The sequence below is a fragment of the Haliaeetus albicilla genome, chromosome 17 (assembly GCF_947461875.1).
Source record: "Haliaeetus albicilla chromosome 17, bHalAlb1.1, whole genome shotgun sequence".
Lineage (NCBI taxonomy): Eukaryota > Metazoa > Chordata > Aves > Accipitriformes > Accipitridae > Haliaeetus > Haliaeetus albicilla.
Genome location: NC_091499.1, coordinates 12,636,575 through 12,650,943, shown reverse-complemented (window position 1 = coordinate 12,650,943; position 14,369 = coordinate 12,636,575). Strand labels below are relative to the sequence as shown.

At 39.4% G+C, this 14,369-nt stretch overlaps 1 protein-coding gene across 2 annotated transcripts in view; it reads left to right on the top strand.

Annotated features, from left to right (window-relative positions):
* Nucleotides 1-52: 52 nt before the first annotated feature.
* Nucleotides 53-14,369, top strand: part of MDN1 (midasin AAA ATPase 1) — a 102,935-nt gene continuing 88,618 nt past the window's right edge. The window contains exons 1-8 of one of the 2 annotated variants that reach the window (XM_069804854.1): nucleotides 53-284; nucleotides 6,064-6,290; nucleotides 6,924-7,148; nucleotides 8,646-8,753; nucleotides 8,833-9,025; nucleotides 11,002-11,214; nucleotides 12,506-12,637; nucleotides 14,119-14,222. In XM_069804854.1, the coding sequence (XP_069660955.1) occupies nucleotides 186-284; nucleotides 6,064-6,290; nucleotides 6,924-7,148; nucleotides 8,646-8,753; nucleotides 8,833-9,025; nucleotides 11,002-11,214; nucleotides 12,506-12,637; nucleotides 14,119-14,222 (1,301 nt within the window). In that variant the 5' untranslated portion in view covers nucleotides 53-185. The remainder of the gene's footprint in view (nucleotides 285-6,063; nucleotides 6,291-6,923; nucleotides 7,149-8,645; nucleotides 8,754-8,832; nucleotides 9,026-11,001; nucleotides 11,215-12,505; nucleotides 12,638-14,118; nucleotides 14,223-14,369) is intronic. The other variant, XM_069804855.1, reaches the window with a different exon arrangement.

Below are 14,369 nucleotides of genomic sequence, written 5' to 3'. Positions count from 1 at the left end.
GGCGCTTCCCTTCGCCTGCGACGTCGCGGGCGGGTGACGGCGTCGGCGAAGCGGAAGCTGGTGCGGAGCTGCGCGTCCGCCTCGCGCCCCACGTGCCGCGCGGTCCGTGCTGCCGGCGGTCGGGCGCGCGGCCCCTTCCCCGCTCCCGCCGCTCCCTCCCCTCAGCCGCGGCCCGGCGGCGGAGGATGGCCGACCTGCGGTTCCGCCTGGCGGAGCCGCTGCAGCTGGTGGCGCGCAGGAACGAGAAGAGCAGCGCGGAGCTGAGCAGGTTCCTGGCGAAGCAGGTGAGCGGGCGGCGCGGGGCTCGGCGGCAGCCCCTGGGCGCCCGCCCTTCCTCCCTCCGGGCGGGTCTCTCAGCGTCCGCCGGGGAGGGAAGGGGACGCGCGGCGCTGCCTACCGCCCGCCCCGTGCCGCCATCTCCTCCCGGCACCTTTGTCTGCTGCCCGCGCCGCCTGGCGACCCCTCCCGCCCCCTCGTCCTCGGGCGGCCGGCGGAGCCGCTCTGTGTGTGTGTGTGTGGGAGCGTGTGTGCTTGGTGCGGTTTCTTCCCCTCCCCGCCCCTTTCAGGGTTCTGCGAGGGAGGGGAGCCCTCCGGGGTAGGTCCTCTCCTGTCCCACGGTACCCCCGCTATTGCGCTTCCTGAGGAGGCGTTTTGCCCCGCAGTTAAAATCCTCGGAGTCTTCCACGTCCCTTAAGGTGACTCTGTGAAGGCATGATCGCCAGAGATGGCATGCTGTTAGCGAGCACTGAGACTGTCTAGTCCCTTCGCTGCAGCGTGTTACCCTGATGCTTTTTGCACGTCGTCTTTAATTGCCTTAAAACAGCATGTGGGGTAGAAAGACAGAGGACTGGATTTTCTAGGGTTTGCTTCCTTTTTTAATCACAGCCATGCTGGAAACATGTTCCTGTTTTCACTGGTTTTGTGCTTTGGCTGCCTTAACTGTGAAAAGCACACCTGCCTTCTAGGAGAGTTGAGGCCTAGCTCATTTCTGTCTCTGAAATACGTGAAGACATGTAATAACAGGATATCGACACATCAGATGTTATAGTATTAATACTTTTCGCGATAGAGCTTTTGAAGCCCCTAAGTTGTGTACACACTTTGGGGCTCAAGATCTGTATTTCTGTTTGAGTGTGTCGGAAGTGTCCCAGTTGTTTGAAGATGAAGCGTCTAAATCATCCTATTTTTTTCAGAATATTGGCTTTCAGTCTGAATTACTCTCTCTTAGTTGTGGTTGGGGAAGGCTTTCATACTGGTAGTCAAAGTTCTCTGTTGGTAGACAGATGGCTTTTTCTTCTGTCACTACAAATCTTAGGATCAAAGTTAAATTGACATGAATATATATATTCCTACGTTGGAGAGTTGATGCTAATTGGTGGGAAGCAGTGATGAAGAGCTGCTGTTCAAGAGAAAGAAACAGCTGAGAAATGGAGATGGGGATAATGCGGATATGTGATGTAGCAGACAGATGGAGCGGTGAACCAGAAGTGAGTCACCAAGATCTGAGACTGGGAAAGAGACAGTGCCCTTTCCCTTCTAGAGACTGTCTTGAGATATGCTTCAGGTTTAAAAGTGTTGCTAGGTGGAAATTATTAAACAGTGATTATATACAGATTGTCTGTAACAGCACATTAATGAACAATGACACGTTCTTTTGAAAACTGAATTGCTGTTTCCAAACTTGGAAGCTACAGATCTAGGAGCCTGTTAGGGTTATCTTGCCACTTGGCAGCCATTGGCTCCAGTCATCGTACCTGATTCCTGCCACTTGCTTTGTATGTAACTTAGGAAGCATGCATTCTGGAACTCTGGAGCTCTCTTTGCTCTGCAACTTCACTATGTCTTTCTGATGACTTATTTTTTCAGTATTCCGGAATGGAACTTGCCCACAACTGCTAAGTAAGGAACAGTCTTTTGAGATTCATAGTAAGGCACCGTTTATGTGGTGATGGAAGATCTTGTTCCCTGGTGCTTCAGTATGTAATAGAAATAGAAGCTTTTCTGTAGAAGATTTGTATATCATTAACTCTGCAAAGGTACGGGAAATTTCTGTGTTCTTAATGAGGAAAATGGTATGAAGAGCGCTCTAAAACAGTCTTTGTTTCCTGCCTTTCTATTTTTTTGGATAATTTAAGCAAACTGTATAAGCAGTAGGGCTCCACAGACTGCTGAAATGTGCTTTTGGTTCTGTGTGTTACCAAAGGCCTGTCTGAATCGGAACATCCTCCTGCGCAGAATTCCAAATGCAGATTTTGCGCAAATGCATGTATTTTGGCTCCCTGTGATGGTGTAATTTCAGTAGAGAAGTTAATTAATGTGAAGGTTAGAATGCTAGTAGGAATGGAACTTTAGTGCAAAAATATCCTTATTCATTTCTGCCCTTCGCATCCGCCAGTGTGCATATATGGAAAGATAGAAATCAAAAAACCTGGCCCTTTTAGATATTTCCTCTATTTAGTCTATGGAACCATCTTAAGTGAACTGGAGATCTTGAGCACGCCATTCTGGGTCTCCTGTTCTATTCTGTTGGTGTTTTAGCTTGGCATCCTTCATTTTGCCTTTCATTTTTCTATGTAGCAGTGAAAATTGTTTTAATAATAACTCCAAGCTCTTATTTATAGCCCTTCAGTCTTAGCATTTGATGTTGAGAAGTGTCTTTATTCTTTTTTTTTTTTTTTTTTAAATAAATGTAGGGAAAAAAGAGGTGACCTAGCTGTCCCAAATTCACTCAGCTACTCATTGGCTGTCAGAAAAATGTCCTGACATTCTGGCAACTAAGGCAGACCGTTTTTTTTTCCTAAAATACGACTTAAGCTTTTTATTTGAAAGATCAATTAGGCTTTACATCATGTAGTATTATAAATAAGGGAAGGGAAGGTATGTTGCACTTTTGCTTCCGTTCTGGAGTGTACTCTCATCTCCTTCTGCTTCTGGTTTTTGAAGAGCTGTGATTTTGGGGAGGCAGTATGTTAATAAATACACTGATACAAAGTCAGAGAGAACATTCTCGCTATCCTTGAAGGGAGCAGTCTGTCCAACTCTATCGATGTGCTGGAGGAGGAGTAGGAAGCGCTAGCTCGTTCTGCAGGTAGTTGAAGCTATCTTGATCTCCTTGTGAGACTGTATATCCCCTTGCCTTTTTAAATTTTTTTCTTGGAGTATGTGGGTTATAAGAAGAGTGCGGGCTCGTGTTTTCCTTTGTCTTACTGAACTGGATGGCTGCCAAAAAAAGTGGTCCTGCTCTTGTTTTCTTTTTGTCTATTCCCAAGGCCAAGCCACACCTTTCTGTTGCTTCTCTTATCCTGAACCTAGTGAGTGTGCTGATGTGGAAAATCCGTTCAACTTTCTCACCCAGTGGAAGACTTTGGCAGAAGGATTGATTAATTTGGATCATCTTGCCAAATTGATTGCTGCACAGTCATACAATGGTAGAGCTGTTTTGTGAGGGAAGGGAGCCGAGAACATGTATGTGTTCCTGTGTTGGAGGGGAAGAAGGATTTCCCACTCACGGCCCTTATGCCCTCCCACTCTTTAGAAGTATCTCATTTTTAAATCTGTGTACGGTGTAATGTTCTGTGGAAACACCTGTGAGCTGTGATCAGAAGTGTGGCTTTCACGTGGGCCCAGATTGTTCCTTGCTGTGATCCTTTCTCTTAGTAATCTTGAGTTTTGGATTAAGCTGGTTCTTAATAAAGATTTCTGTACCTTGTGAGCACTGTGTAAATGTACTGTGCAGCTTGGGAAGGAGGTGTGCAACACGCTGCTAGAGGAGCAACTGGGATTGTGTTTGACTCCAGGTCTCACTCCTAGCTGTGCTTCTGTTTAGTGTTTCTTTTGTTAATAATACATAATGTGTGTATATATTCTATATTTGGAGGGACAGTCTTTTGTGACACTTTCTTAAAGCAGCTGTTTGGAACCGTGGCTGCAGATTTACTATCCCAGATTTGAACACTAGAATGAAACACTTTCAGGTCAGCTGTCCTTTGCTACTGATTCAGAAAGTTGGGTATTTCACAAAGCCACCTTTAGTTAAAAAAAACTCCTCTGATGGTCATCTTCTTTTCCATTAAATTTTTAATTTAGGCTCTGAAAGGCTCTGAAGTCAGACAGTCTCTTTGTAGAATGACTATGTTGCCACTGTGATTTTTGAACAGTTTTATATGTCCTAAGGGTACTACACACAATGATTAAAAAACTGCTTACTCACACAAAATTGCTAACGGTATGGATTTGTTGTACAGTTGTCATGTAACCACAGAACTTATACTGAATCACATTATTCATTTACTATTATTGTTAACTGTTTATTTGATATTGAAAGCTCTGGTTAATAAATCAAGCACCCTGTTGTGCCTTGTTTGGGTAGCCAAAGATGTAACTGATTTGGAAACTGAAGGTACTTTTAATTTTTTTTACAGTGGAGTTTGTCTCCAGTTCTTTTGAGCCATGCTACCTTTGAACAGCTTGTCAATCATTTTGCCACTCAGAATCTGATCCCCTGTAATGAACAGTGTCTTGCTTGCACTGTGCTGAGTGCAGACCTGCAGCTCCATTTTTAAATTTTTTGATGCTGCTCTGATAGATGAGAGGAAGATAAACTTATGTTTCGTAAAAATAAACACAAATCATCTAAGAAACTGCTTGCAATTAATGTGATGGTTTTGATGTTTGTAGTGTATATACTGCAGTTTCCCTGATTTCCTATATGCTGTTAGGGAATGAATGCCTTATCAAATTCAGGAGACCCAAGGAACATAAACAAGTGTGCAGGTATTCTAGAAGGATGTCGACAGTGTTAATAACCTTAGGAGGTCGCCCTTTCAAAGGCAATGTGTAGGACCTCTGCGGTCTATTTATCTTGTGACAATGAAACCATTCCATCTGCAGACCCAGGAGCAGGTTTTACCTGAGTAACAAAAGTCTAGGAGAAGCAGAAATTGGCTGCACATGTTGCGAAAACAAAAGACTACCTGAATCATAGAATATTTCTGTAGGAGTTTAATAAGTGCTTGTTTTGTTTGGAAAGCTGCCTTACGTAGCAGTATTTACGACTGTTTGCCAAGAAAGCGAAAATCGACTTGATAGGGTAAGAGTTCACTTGGCAAGGGAGGGGAGAGTAGAGCATCAAAGTTAAGAGCAAAACTGCTACAGTGCAAATTCATAATCCTGATTTTTCACAAATCAAAATTACTTGCGCTGCATTACATGCTAAACATCACAGAAGTGGAGAGATGCTTGGATAATAACATGAGCTCAAAGACGAGAGAAATTTAAGCATAAGACACAGAAAATGTGTTGCTGTTCTTCAGTAGCAAAGTTAGGAAGGTTGCGGGGAGGGGGGCGGTGGGGGGGGTGTATGTGGTTTTTTTATGGGCTGTTTTTTTTTCTTTTTTTCCTAGCATATGTGAATATGCTTTCCATCTATTCTGAAGCCTAATATTTTGTTTTGCACTAAAGGACCATTTTTGTAAGGAAAAAAAAAAAAGAATCTCAACTTCAAAACTGCAGATACATGCTGCTTCTTGTCAAGAGCATTGGTCACTATAATTGCTATCAGAAATATGGAAATAAGGCTGTGATCATGATTGATTGAATGCTTCTTTTTTGAAAAGAGATGGTGAACACAGTGCAGCTCAAACTTTTTTTAGGAACTTGAATTCTTAAATGTTTTGTGGCCCTCGTGAGACCAAGCTATTGAGATCACTGGGAATTCTATTAACAAATATGTATTAGTTGTTACAACATTTTTCCAATTTTTTCTTTAAAAAATATTAAAAATTATTTGCTTTACCTTTCAGCTGTAAAATATAATTCAAGATTTTGGGACTTTTTTGTAACTCCTATTTGGTGTGTCATTCTGCATGTCACTCTGTTTCACAGGTTTTTTTAAATATGGAGAGATACGTCAAGTAAATACTTCTATTGGGAATTTTGGACTCCCTTCTGTTTTTTGAAAGATTTGTTCCTGTAAAATTCACTGTGAATCCTGCATGAATAGTTCTGAAATTAAAAGTCCAAATCATTTCCCATTTAACCTGTTCTTACTTTCCATTCCTCTAGATTTGGACTCAGCAGGATCGGCAATGCATCCTCGATACTTTAGCGCAGTTATTACTAGATAAAGAATGTACTCTATTGATTGGCCGTCAAGTTCGGCCAATCTTGCTGGATTTGTTGGAAAGAAATGCAGAAGCCATTAAAACTGGTGGCCAAATCAACCATGATCGGCATGAAAGGCTGTGTGTAGCAATGAGCAAGCTGGTTGCTGACCACCCTGATGTTTTGCCGTGAGTAATTTAATGTCTCTATGCAATGTTTGAACTTAGGGAGTATATGCTTGTCAGTGTTCACTGGTGATGAGAGGTTGTATTACAATTTGGATGGTGTCCCACAATAACAAATGTGGTTTGAATTGAAAGAATGATTTAGAAAACTTGAGTCTTAAACACAGCTTATTTAAATGAAATTGTGTTGTAGGATCTAACATAATTTTCATCTTAATGATCAAAAGAAAAGCAAAACAGCTGGCACAAAAATTGCTCACAACCAAAATCTCTGCATTTAAGATTAGACCTGTAGGCCAGTAGAATACAAAGTTATGTAAGTAGGAATCAGTATTACTTTTCCAGTAAACAAGAGCAATCGAAGAGATTTTTACCAAAGGCAGTACTGTTTCCTCTTGATAATTAAGTAGTGATTTCTAATAAGGTAAAGTATCTGTTGTCAACTGATGGCTGAAGTGGTTGTCTTTCCCAAATGTGGACAAAGTTAAATACAGGCCTTAGCTGTCAGTGTACTGTCAATTATTGTCTCAGGACCTCTGTCCTGATGTTTTTGTTATTGGCTATTTTCCTTTCCTCTGGCTTAGATGTCTGTGTTCCATCTCTTTCTCTCTCTCTCTCTCTCTTTTTCCTCTAAAGATTTGCTTTAAGATATTTTAAGAATACATCACCAGTTTTCCAGAGGCTTTTCCTGGAGAGCTCGGATTCAAACACAGTCCGATACGGGCGCAGACGAATGAAGTTACGGGACCTCATGGAGGCAGCCTATAGATTTTTACAAAAGGAGCAATCAGTTTTCCGGGAATTATGGGACTGGAGTGTGTGTATTCCACTCCTAAGGAGTCATGACACTTTAGTCCGTTGGTAAGTTAAACCCCCTGGATCTTCTCCATTGAAAAGATGTATCTGTATCTTGAATTGTATTTAACAACCTTCACATGCAAGTAGAAAAGAATCTTCAAATAATACCAGAAAAATCTGTACCAATAGTATCTGTACCTGCACCTGATCTTTTGAAAGCTGTAGCGATCTATTGCAAGTGAAACTGAGGTTAGCTCTTAGTTGTGCGTAGAGCTATGGTCTGGAGAATCTTTTCAAAGAACTTCAGTTTACCCAAGCTGGATTCATGGGAGATGGTAAATTTATCACTTCACTTCTACTGTAAGCCTGTTGGTGTATTGCATGAATTCTGGCATGTTTTCCTGGAAAAAAATAGAGATGAATCTACTCTCACTCCAACTTACATTAAAATGATATAGTTTACTGTTCTGCATTGACAGACTATGACCTAGTTGGGTTGTTTTCTATTGCTTGTATATAGACATCTCACTCACTGTAAAGCTGGCTTATTTAAGCTACGCTTCCTAATTGGCCTTGTTGCAGACTTTGCATGTGATTTTGGTCAAATGTTTTATGTTAGGTGTCTGCAGGGCTTCAACCTAGTCACATATTTATTTAAGAAAAGGTCTTTAATAGTCTTTTTTTTTTTTTTTAAACATAAACTCAGAATTATGTTAATAACATGTAATTTCAAAATAAGGTGTATAATTTAGGAAGGGCAGGAATAACAGTGTTGTCAAATCTATCGCCATTTATGAAGCTCTTCAGGATGACATACGGTTAGATAGTCTTAGAAAAAGAAATAGGAATTTCTAATTCGTTGACTGGAATTGGTTTACCTGGTGTTCAGCTAACAATCTTAAGTGAATGAGCTGACTTTTAAATTTTGTCCTGAATCAATATTCTTCTGGCAACTCTTTTTTCTTCCCCCCCGCAAAGCTCATTGAAAGCTTTGTTCTTGGAAGGTAAAAACAGTGGTATAATAAATGAAAAGTGGTTTATGATTTGTATTAAATGTCCTTTTGTTGCGAGACAACTTTATGTAGTAATGAAGTCAAGACTTGGGAGTTGTTGGCTTCTTTTGGCACTGAGTCTTGAGTTCATTATGTTAGGGTTATTTTAGAAACAGCATGAAATAGAAGACAATTTTGAAAAGGAAACGGTAGGAGGAGAAGAAGAAAATCAGGGAAAGAAAACCTGATTTCTCTAATATGTTAACCTTCATTTATTTGGGAAAGTGCTCTCCTTTACTATATTTCTGTTGGTCATTCAGTCATTCAGAGAAAGGTTAGCTAGTTGGTGTATAAATGATAAAGTATGCCATGATAGAATTGCTTTTCTCAGTTCTGAGATATTTCTCTAATCTTAAAGAATGTTAAGCATAGCAGTAAAATAATTTCTATGAAGAAAGTTTTCTGCATGTTTTTCCAAACTTGGTATTTTGGTTTGCAGTTGACAGTTGTCAAGCTAAATTTCTTAAGGCTATGTTTTGACATGTTTTTTTCTAAATATAATTTTTAGGTATACTTCAAACTGTCTTGCTCTGGTTACATGCATGAATGATGAGCATAAATTATCTTTCCTGAAGAAGATATTCAATCCTGAAGAGCTGATACATTTCAGACTAAAGTAAGAACTTTTAGAATCTTGAACACTATTTGTTTTTGTTGATGGCTTTCAGTTGAGTTAATAAACATGGATTTCACAGGCTACTAGAAGAATCTCGGCTGCAGAATGTGGAACAAGCCCTTGTTTTGGCCAATCCGGACTCCTCATTTTGGCAAAAGGAGAAAGAACTGCAGTATACGCAAGGACATATTGTATTGGGCGACCTCTCTGCAAATGTAGTAGCTGTATGTGGTATTGTCCTGCCTAGACTACAGCTTGTTTCTGAAGAGCAGGTATGTGACCCAGGGTTAAGTCTGTACATTTTTTTTTTTAAAGAATCCTTAAATGTGGTAAACTGACTTTATTTCCTGCTTAAATAGTATTGAGATACTACGGGTAGTGTGTACTTCTTTAGCTTTCTTGATGTGTGCTGTAAGCTTATCTTGCATAATATAGACACTGCAAAGAAGCTCTGCAGTGGAATGAAGCAATGAAGGTGTAATAGTGCTGTTCATTTTATCCTCATGTAGCGGTTCTTACGAACATACTACAAAAGAATATTCAGCCTTACATAGTATCTCCAGTCCAAGTTAGGGTGATATTCAATAGCTGATTAAAGTCAGGATCTGGCATGGTTGCTACCTGCATGAAGTAGTTTTTTGTGCTATACAGATATCTTATAAACAGCCTTTCTGCAAACATATTCTTAGTTCTTCTCTTAAACAAAACAAGGCTGCTACTTACTCTTCTGGAAGGCAGAAAAAGGGGAGAGGAAGTGAGCAAGAGCTCACTTTCTCCACTTGAGTGAAGTGTAATGCAGAATGGCAGTGCCTTATAGTTTTAGGAAGTCCATCGAAGGCGTAAATGTTGTTGCAAACAGTATTTAACCTTTTTTTCTCTTGAGATGCTGTTCATCTTGAACTGTTCAGGTTCTTTGTAGCTGCAGCCAGTATTCTTGACTGGTTTTCTCATTTAGGTACAGTTTTAGCTCTTAGCTGAGTATTTCTGTTGAATTTTGCAACACTGATCTACAAATGAAGGACAAAGAAATGAATGAAGACTACCAATGTCCAGAATGTCTTGAGTAGCAGAAGCAAGGAAAGAGGAATTTCATCCCAAATTCTTCCTCCACCGCCCAACATCTGTAGTTGAATTTGCTGTATTCTAGTTTTTTTTATTAGGATTGAGGGTGTGGTTTGAAATTCACTAGAGGGGAAACTGTAGAGCTGTTTATGGAGATTCTTACTGCCATGCCAGTGTCATTGCTGCTGCAGCTGTGCTAAAGCTAGGCCATGCTATAAGCTGGATTGCTGCAAGGATACTCATTGTCTATGAGGGAGCAGAGAACTTCCCAAAAAGGCATGCTTTTATTTTTTTTAATAGCCACAAGTATTTCACTGATCTGGTATACAGTGTAGTTCCAGTTATGCTGGGGAGGTTCCAGTTACAGCTGAGGAGGTCTGATGAAGAGGTAGGAGCAAACTATGAGGGAAAGCAGGTACTCTTAAAAACTAGCATTGTTACCAGAGAAGTACATGAAACTATATCTGAAAAGAAGATCAAACTTAAATGCAAGACACTTGTTTCTGTGCCGTATGTACTCTGGTTGCTTTTCTCTCTGCCTTTTGGCAGGAAAGCACTAATTTTTATGCCCTATACTGATATAAGTGACTGTAGGAGAGTCAAAGTTTTTGGAGAGTATCTGTAGCATTGATTAATTACCGTTCAATAAACTACATTCGTTGCATTTTTAAGTAAAATAAAAATGTTATTGAATTTACCTCTCTTTTTTTCATGCACGGAGTTTAATGATCTTATACTTTGTCCTGTGCAGAAAGAAATAAATACAACAGTTAATATTCATACTTGCATCATCTGAATCTGACTGCTGTTTGATTTGTCCTGTGATTTGGATCCATTCTGATGACTTAATTTCACTTACATTGCAAGTTGCATTTGACTGACATGTGTTATGATTGAATAGTTAGTATGCCTGTACTGACAATTTAGTGTGAACTCCCTTTGGGAACAAATTGTACATATACTTTATTAAGTGTTTCACCTATAATAGGTTTTTGATGAAATCTATTTTAATATCTGTCATTAAATACAGCTTTAGAATTCTTTATTTCATTTGATATGTGTTGACAGATCTACAGGCCAAAATTTTCTGGTTGTCAGACTCAATTTCCTAATTGTTCTGTGTTGTACAACGTGTAAAGAAAGTAACAGTTTCAGTGTAGTAACTCAGATTTTTATGTTTGAACAGGAAAAGAACACCAGCTGTTTTGTTTTGGTTGAATCTGCCTTCACAAATCTTCAAAACCTTGCTATTGCTGTAGCATATCAGAGTCCTGTTTTATTAGAAGGACCAATAGGATGTGGCAAAAGTTCTTTAATTGAATATTTAGCAGCTGTTACAGGAAGAGCAAAGCCGCCTCATATTTTGAAAGTCCAGCTTGGGGATCAAACTGATAGTAAGGTAACTGATGAAGTTGTTTTATGGTTGGATGATCAGACATAATTTTTATTTACAGCATGGACTTAATTTTCTAATAAGATAATGTTTAACTTTTTACCCAAACACCCCACACCCCCAACTCTGTAGTATTGGTCTTACTATTGATGAGAATAAATAAATGGAAGAAAAAATCACAGTTAAGCTTCAGTAGGTTTTAAATTCTGTGCATAATTGTGCTGTATGTGTTTCAATCAAATTATGTTTTATCAGGGTTTTTCTATGTGGAAGAGCCCTATTGATTTATTTATTTATTTATTTTAAGTTAAAAAAAAAATAATTATTTGTATTGGACAAAAAAAGATTCTAAAATGACTCAAGCTGGTGCCGAAGGCTGTATGGCCACTTTATTTCAGTTTAAGTGAGCTGATGTCAGTTTAATCTGATCCCGGTATTTTGTGGTAAAGGTGAGATGAAGTAAGATCCTGTGATGTTGGGGACGCTCACACTTACATTAGTGATCTAGCTCTACCTGTAGAGATAAAACCAGAGGTGAAGATAATTTCACATTCTTCTCATTTTGCATATATAACTTTTGAGCTTGAATTGATTTATGTTTTTTGGATCAACTTATATTTAGGTTTACAAAGTGGTTAGTATCTACCAGAAGTGCTATCTGAAGGTTTTTATTAGCACGCGTAAACACCTTCTTTACTTGCATAGAACAGCTGATTTCACCATCTCACAACTGTTCTCCACAAGAATATCTTTTCATATACATGAGTAAGACAGCCATGTTAAGAAAAAGGGATAAAGTTCAAGGTATAAAATATGTAGTAGTGAAACCATAAACTTAATTATTTAAGGAATGCTTAAATATGGAAGTTACAACTTTATGGAGAAACAACGCTTGACTGGTTTTGTATCTTTGAATAACTTGCTTTACATTTCCTTTTACTAGCTTAGTCACAGACTTTTCAAAAATGTAAAATAAAGTTCAGTGCAACCCTAGGCAGTTTTCTGTGCTATACTGTTGATTGTTAATTATGGTGACACAGCTCTGTAAATTCACTTCCAGTTACCTGGTTCATTTAAATTACCATGTTTCAGATAAATTATCATAGATGTGGAGGGGTGAAACTTCCCCCCCCAATTAAAATAAGTGTAATGCTGGGTACAGATTACCAGAGGGATTGTTTAGTAATATGGGGGCTAAGTAAGTGTTACTTATATACCGACTTTGTAAGTTTTTACTCTTGAGTTTTTAAGGGGTGTAATGATCAGGTCTCTAATTTACTGATTGTTTCTGTCATAGACACTGCTTGGTATGTATCGTTGTACCGATGTACCAGGGGAGTTTGTGTGGCAACCTGGAACCTTGACACAAGCTGTTACCAAAGGTCATTGGATACTTCTGGAGGATATTGATTATGCTCCTCTGGATGTGGTATGTAGGTTCATGTTCGCTGTAAGGCACTAGTCTTAGGGCCAACACTAGCAATTTTTGGAGTCTAATCACCATGAGTTCTGCAGCAGCGTGCTGAAACTACTGCCCCTTTAAAGGGGGTTAGAAAGAATTAACCTGTCTTCGTTCACATATTAGCACACTGCATTAGTTTTTGTCATTGTTTTAGAGTAGTCATGACACTGCCACTGATGCCAAATTTCACTCTGAAGATTTGAATTGACACTGATAATGAGCTATGTGTCTTTTAAATCATGTTTTCATATTTGAAAACATATGTGGCTCCAAACATCAGAGAATATCATCGCTGTATTAGAGTGGTGCTGTTAATAAGATTTTTTTTAGTATTTTGTTGTGTGGGGTTTTGCTTGTTTTTTTTTTTTTTTTTTACCCATTTCTTACCTCTGGCTTGGATATTAAAAACGTGTTGTTACATTAAGCACTATAGGTTTTAACAGATTTCCTGTTTTCAGCTCCAGGACAACTAGTTAGACTGTCATCCTTCCCTTTTGAAGTAATGGCTGCTGAAAGCATGTCTTCTGCAACAGTGATGTCATACAGATGTTTTGCTGCATAGGCCTGCTGGACATTCTGCAAATAGTTCTTTTCTTTCATATCTGTTCTGTAAAGCATCCTTTGTGTGACTAAATAACTTGACAGCTTGTTTATTGGGTTCTAGGCTTCTGAAATATATATATAAGAAAGCCAAGAAATACTGTTCGTATGTACGAGACAGTTTTCCACTGCCAGAGGGTCATGCACTTATTTGCTTCTGTGGACTCAGCTCATTGCACTCATTATAAGCATGCCCTGAGTAGTATCCTGCATTCGTCTCTCCCTTTCTTCAGGTCCTCCCTGCGGGCATCCCGTCTCCTTTCTCCATATCAGAGTCTCTATGCTTGTGTCCCTCTGTGCTGAGGGATCATTGTGATCCTACCTCCCTTTTTTCCTTCCATGATTATTGCTGTCCTTCTGCATGGAAGGATAGATTCTTTAAATAGATACCAAATTCTCCTGGAGGTAGCACATATACACTGAAAAATGTTGATGTTTGACATTTTGAGATGCAGGTCATCTTTGTTCAGGCAGATAAAGAAAACAAGGCTTCTGACGCAAAAGTGTCTAACAATTCATTTGACAATTCAAAATACTTAGTTTTTATTTGGACTTGCAGTGTAAAGACTTATTTCCATTCTCTTATCATAAAATTTGGGTACAGGAGAAAGAAGATAGGTAAACATTACACCTGTGACTTCCACTGCTGATTAAAATTACCAGGGACTCTGCAGTTCCTGTTAGCATCATTTGGAAGTGCAATCTGTGGGAATGGCAGTTGCTGACAATGTGGTGGTGCTCCGTGGAAGTGCTTTAGCATCTCAAGTGTGAAATGAGAGTGGATGGGTGTGCTGTCTGTTAGAGTTTCACAAAAAAGATTGTTTTATAAATTGTCTTCTCTTCTTCAGATCTCTGTGCTGATTCCTCTTTTGGAAAAAAGAGAGTTGCTGATTCCTGGTCGTGGTGACTGTTTAAAAGTAGCGTCGGGATTCCAGTTTTTTGCAACCAGGAGGTAGGCCTGTAAAGTTCAATGAGGTTAAGAGCATGGATATTTTTAAGTCAAAGACAGGAAGTGCAAGGTACTTGGGCAGGAGTATTTTAGCAATTTCCAATTAACAAGCAATAGAAGCCACAGAAGTTGTGACAGTAATCTTTTTAC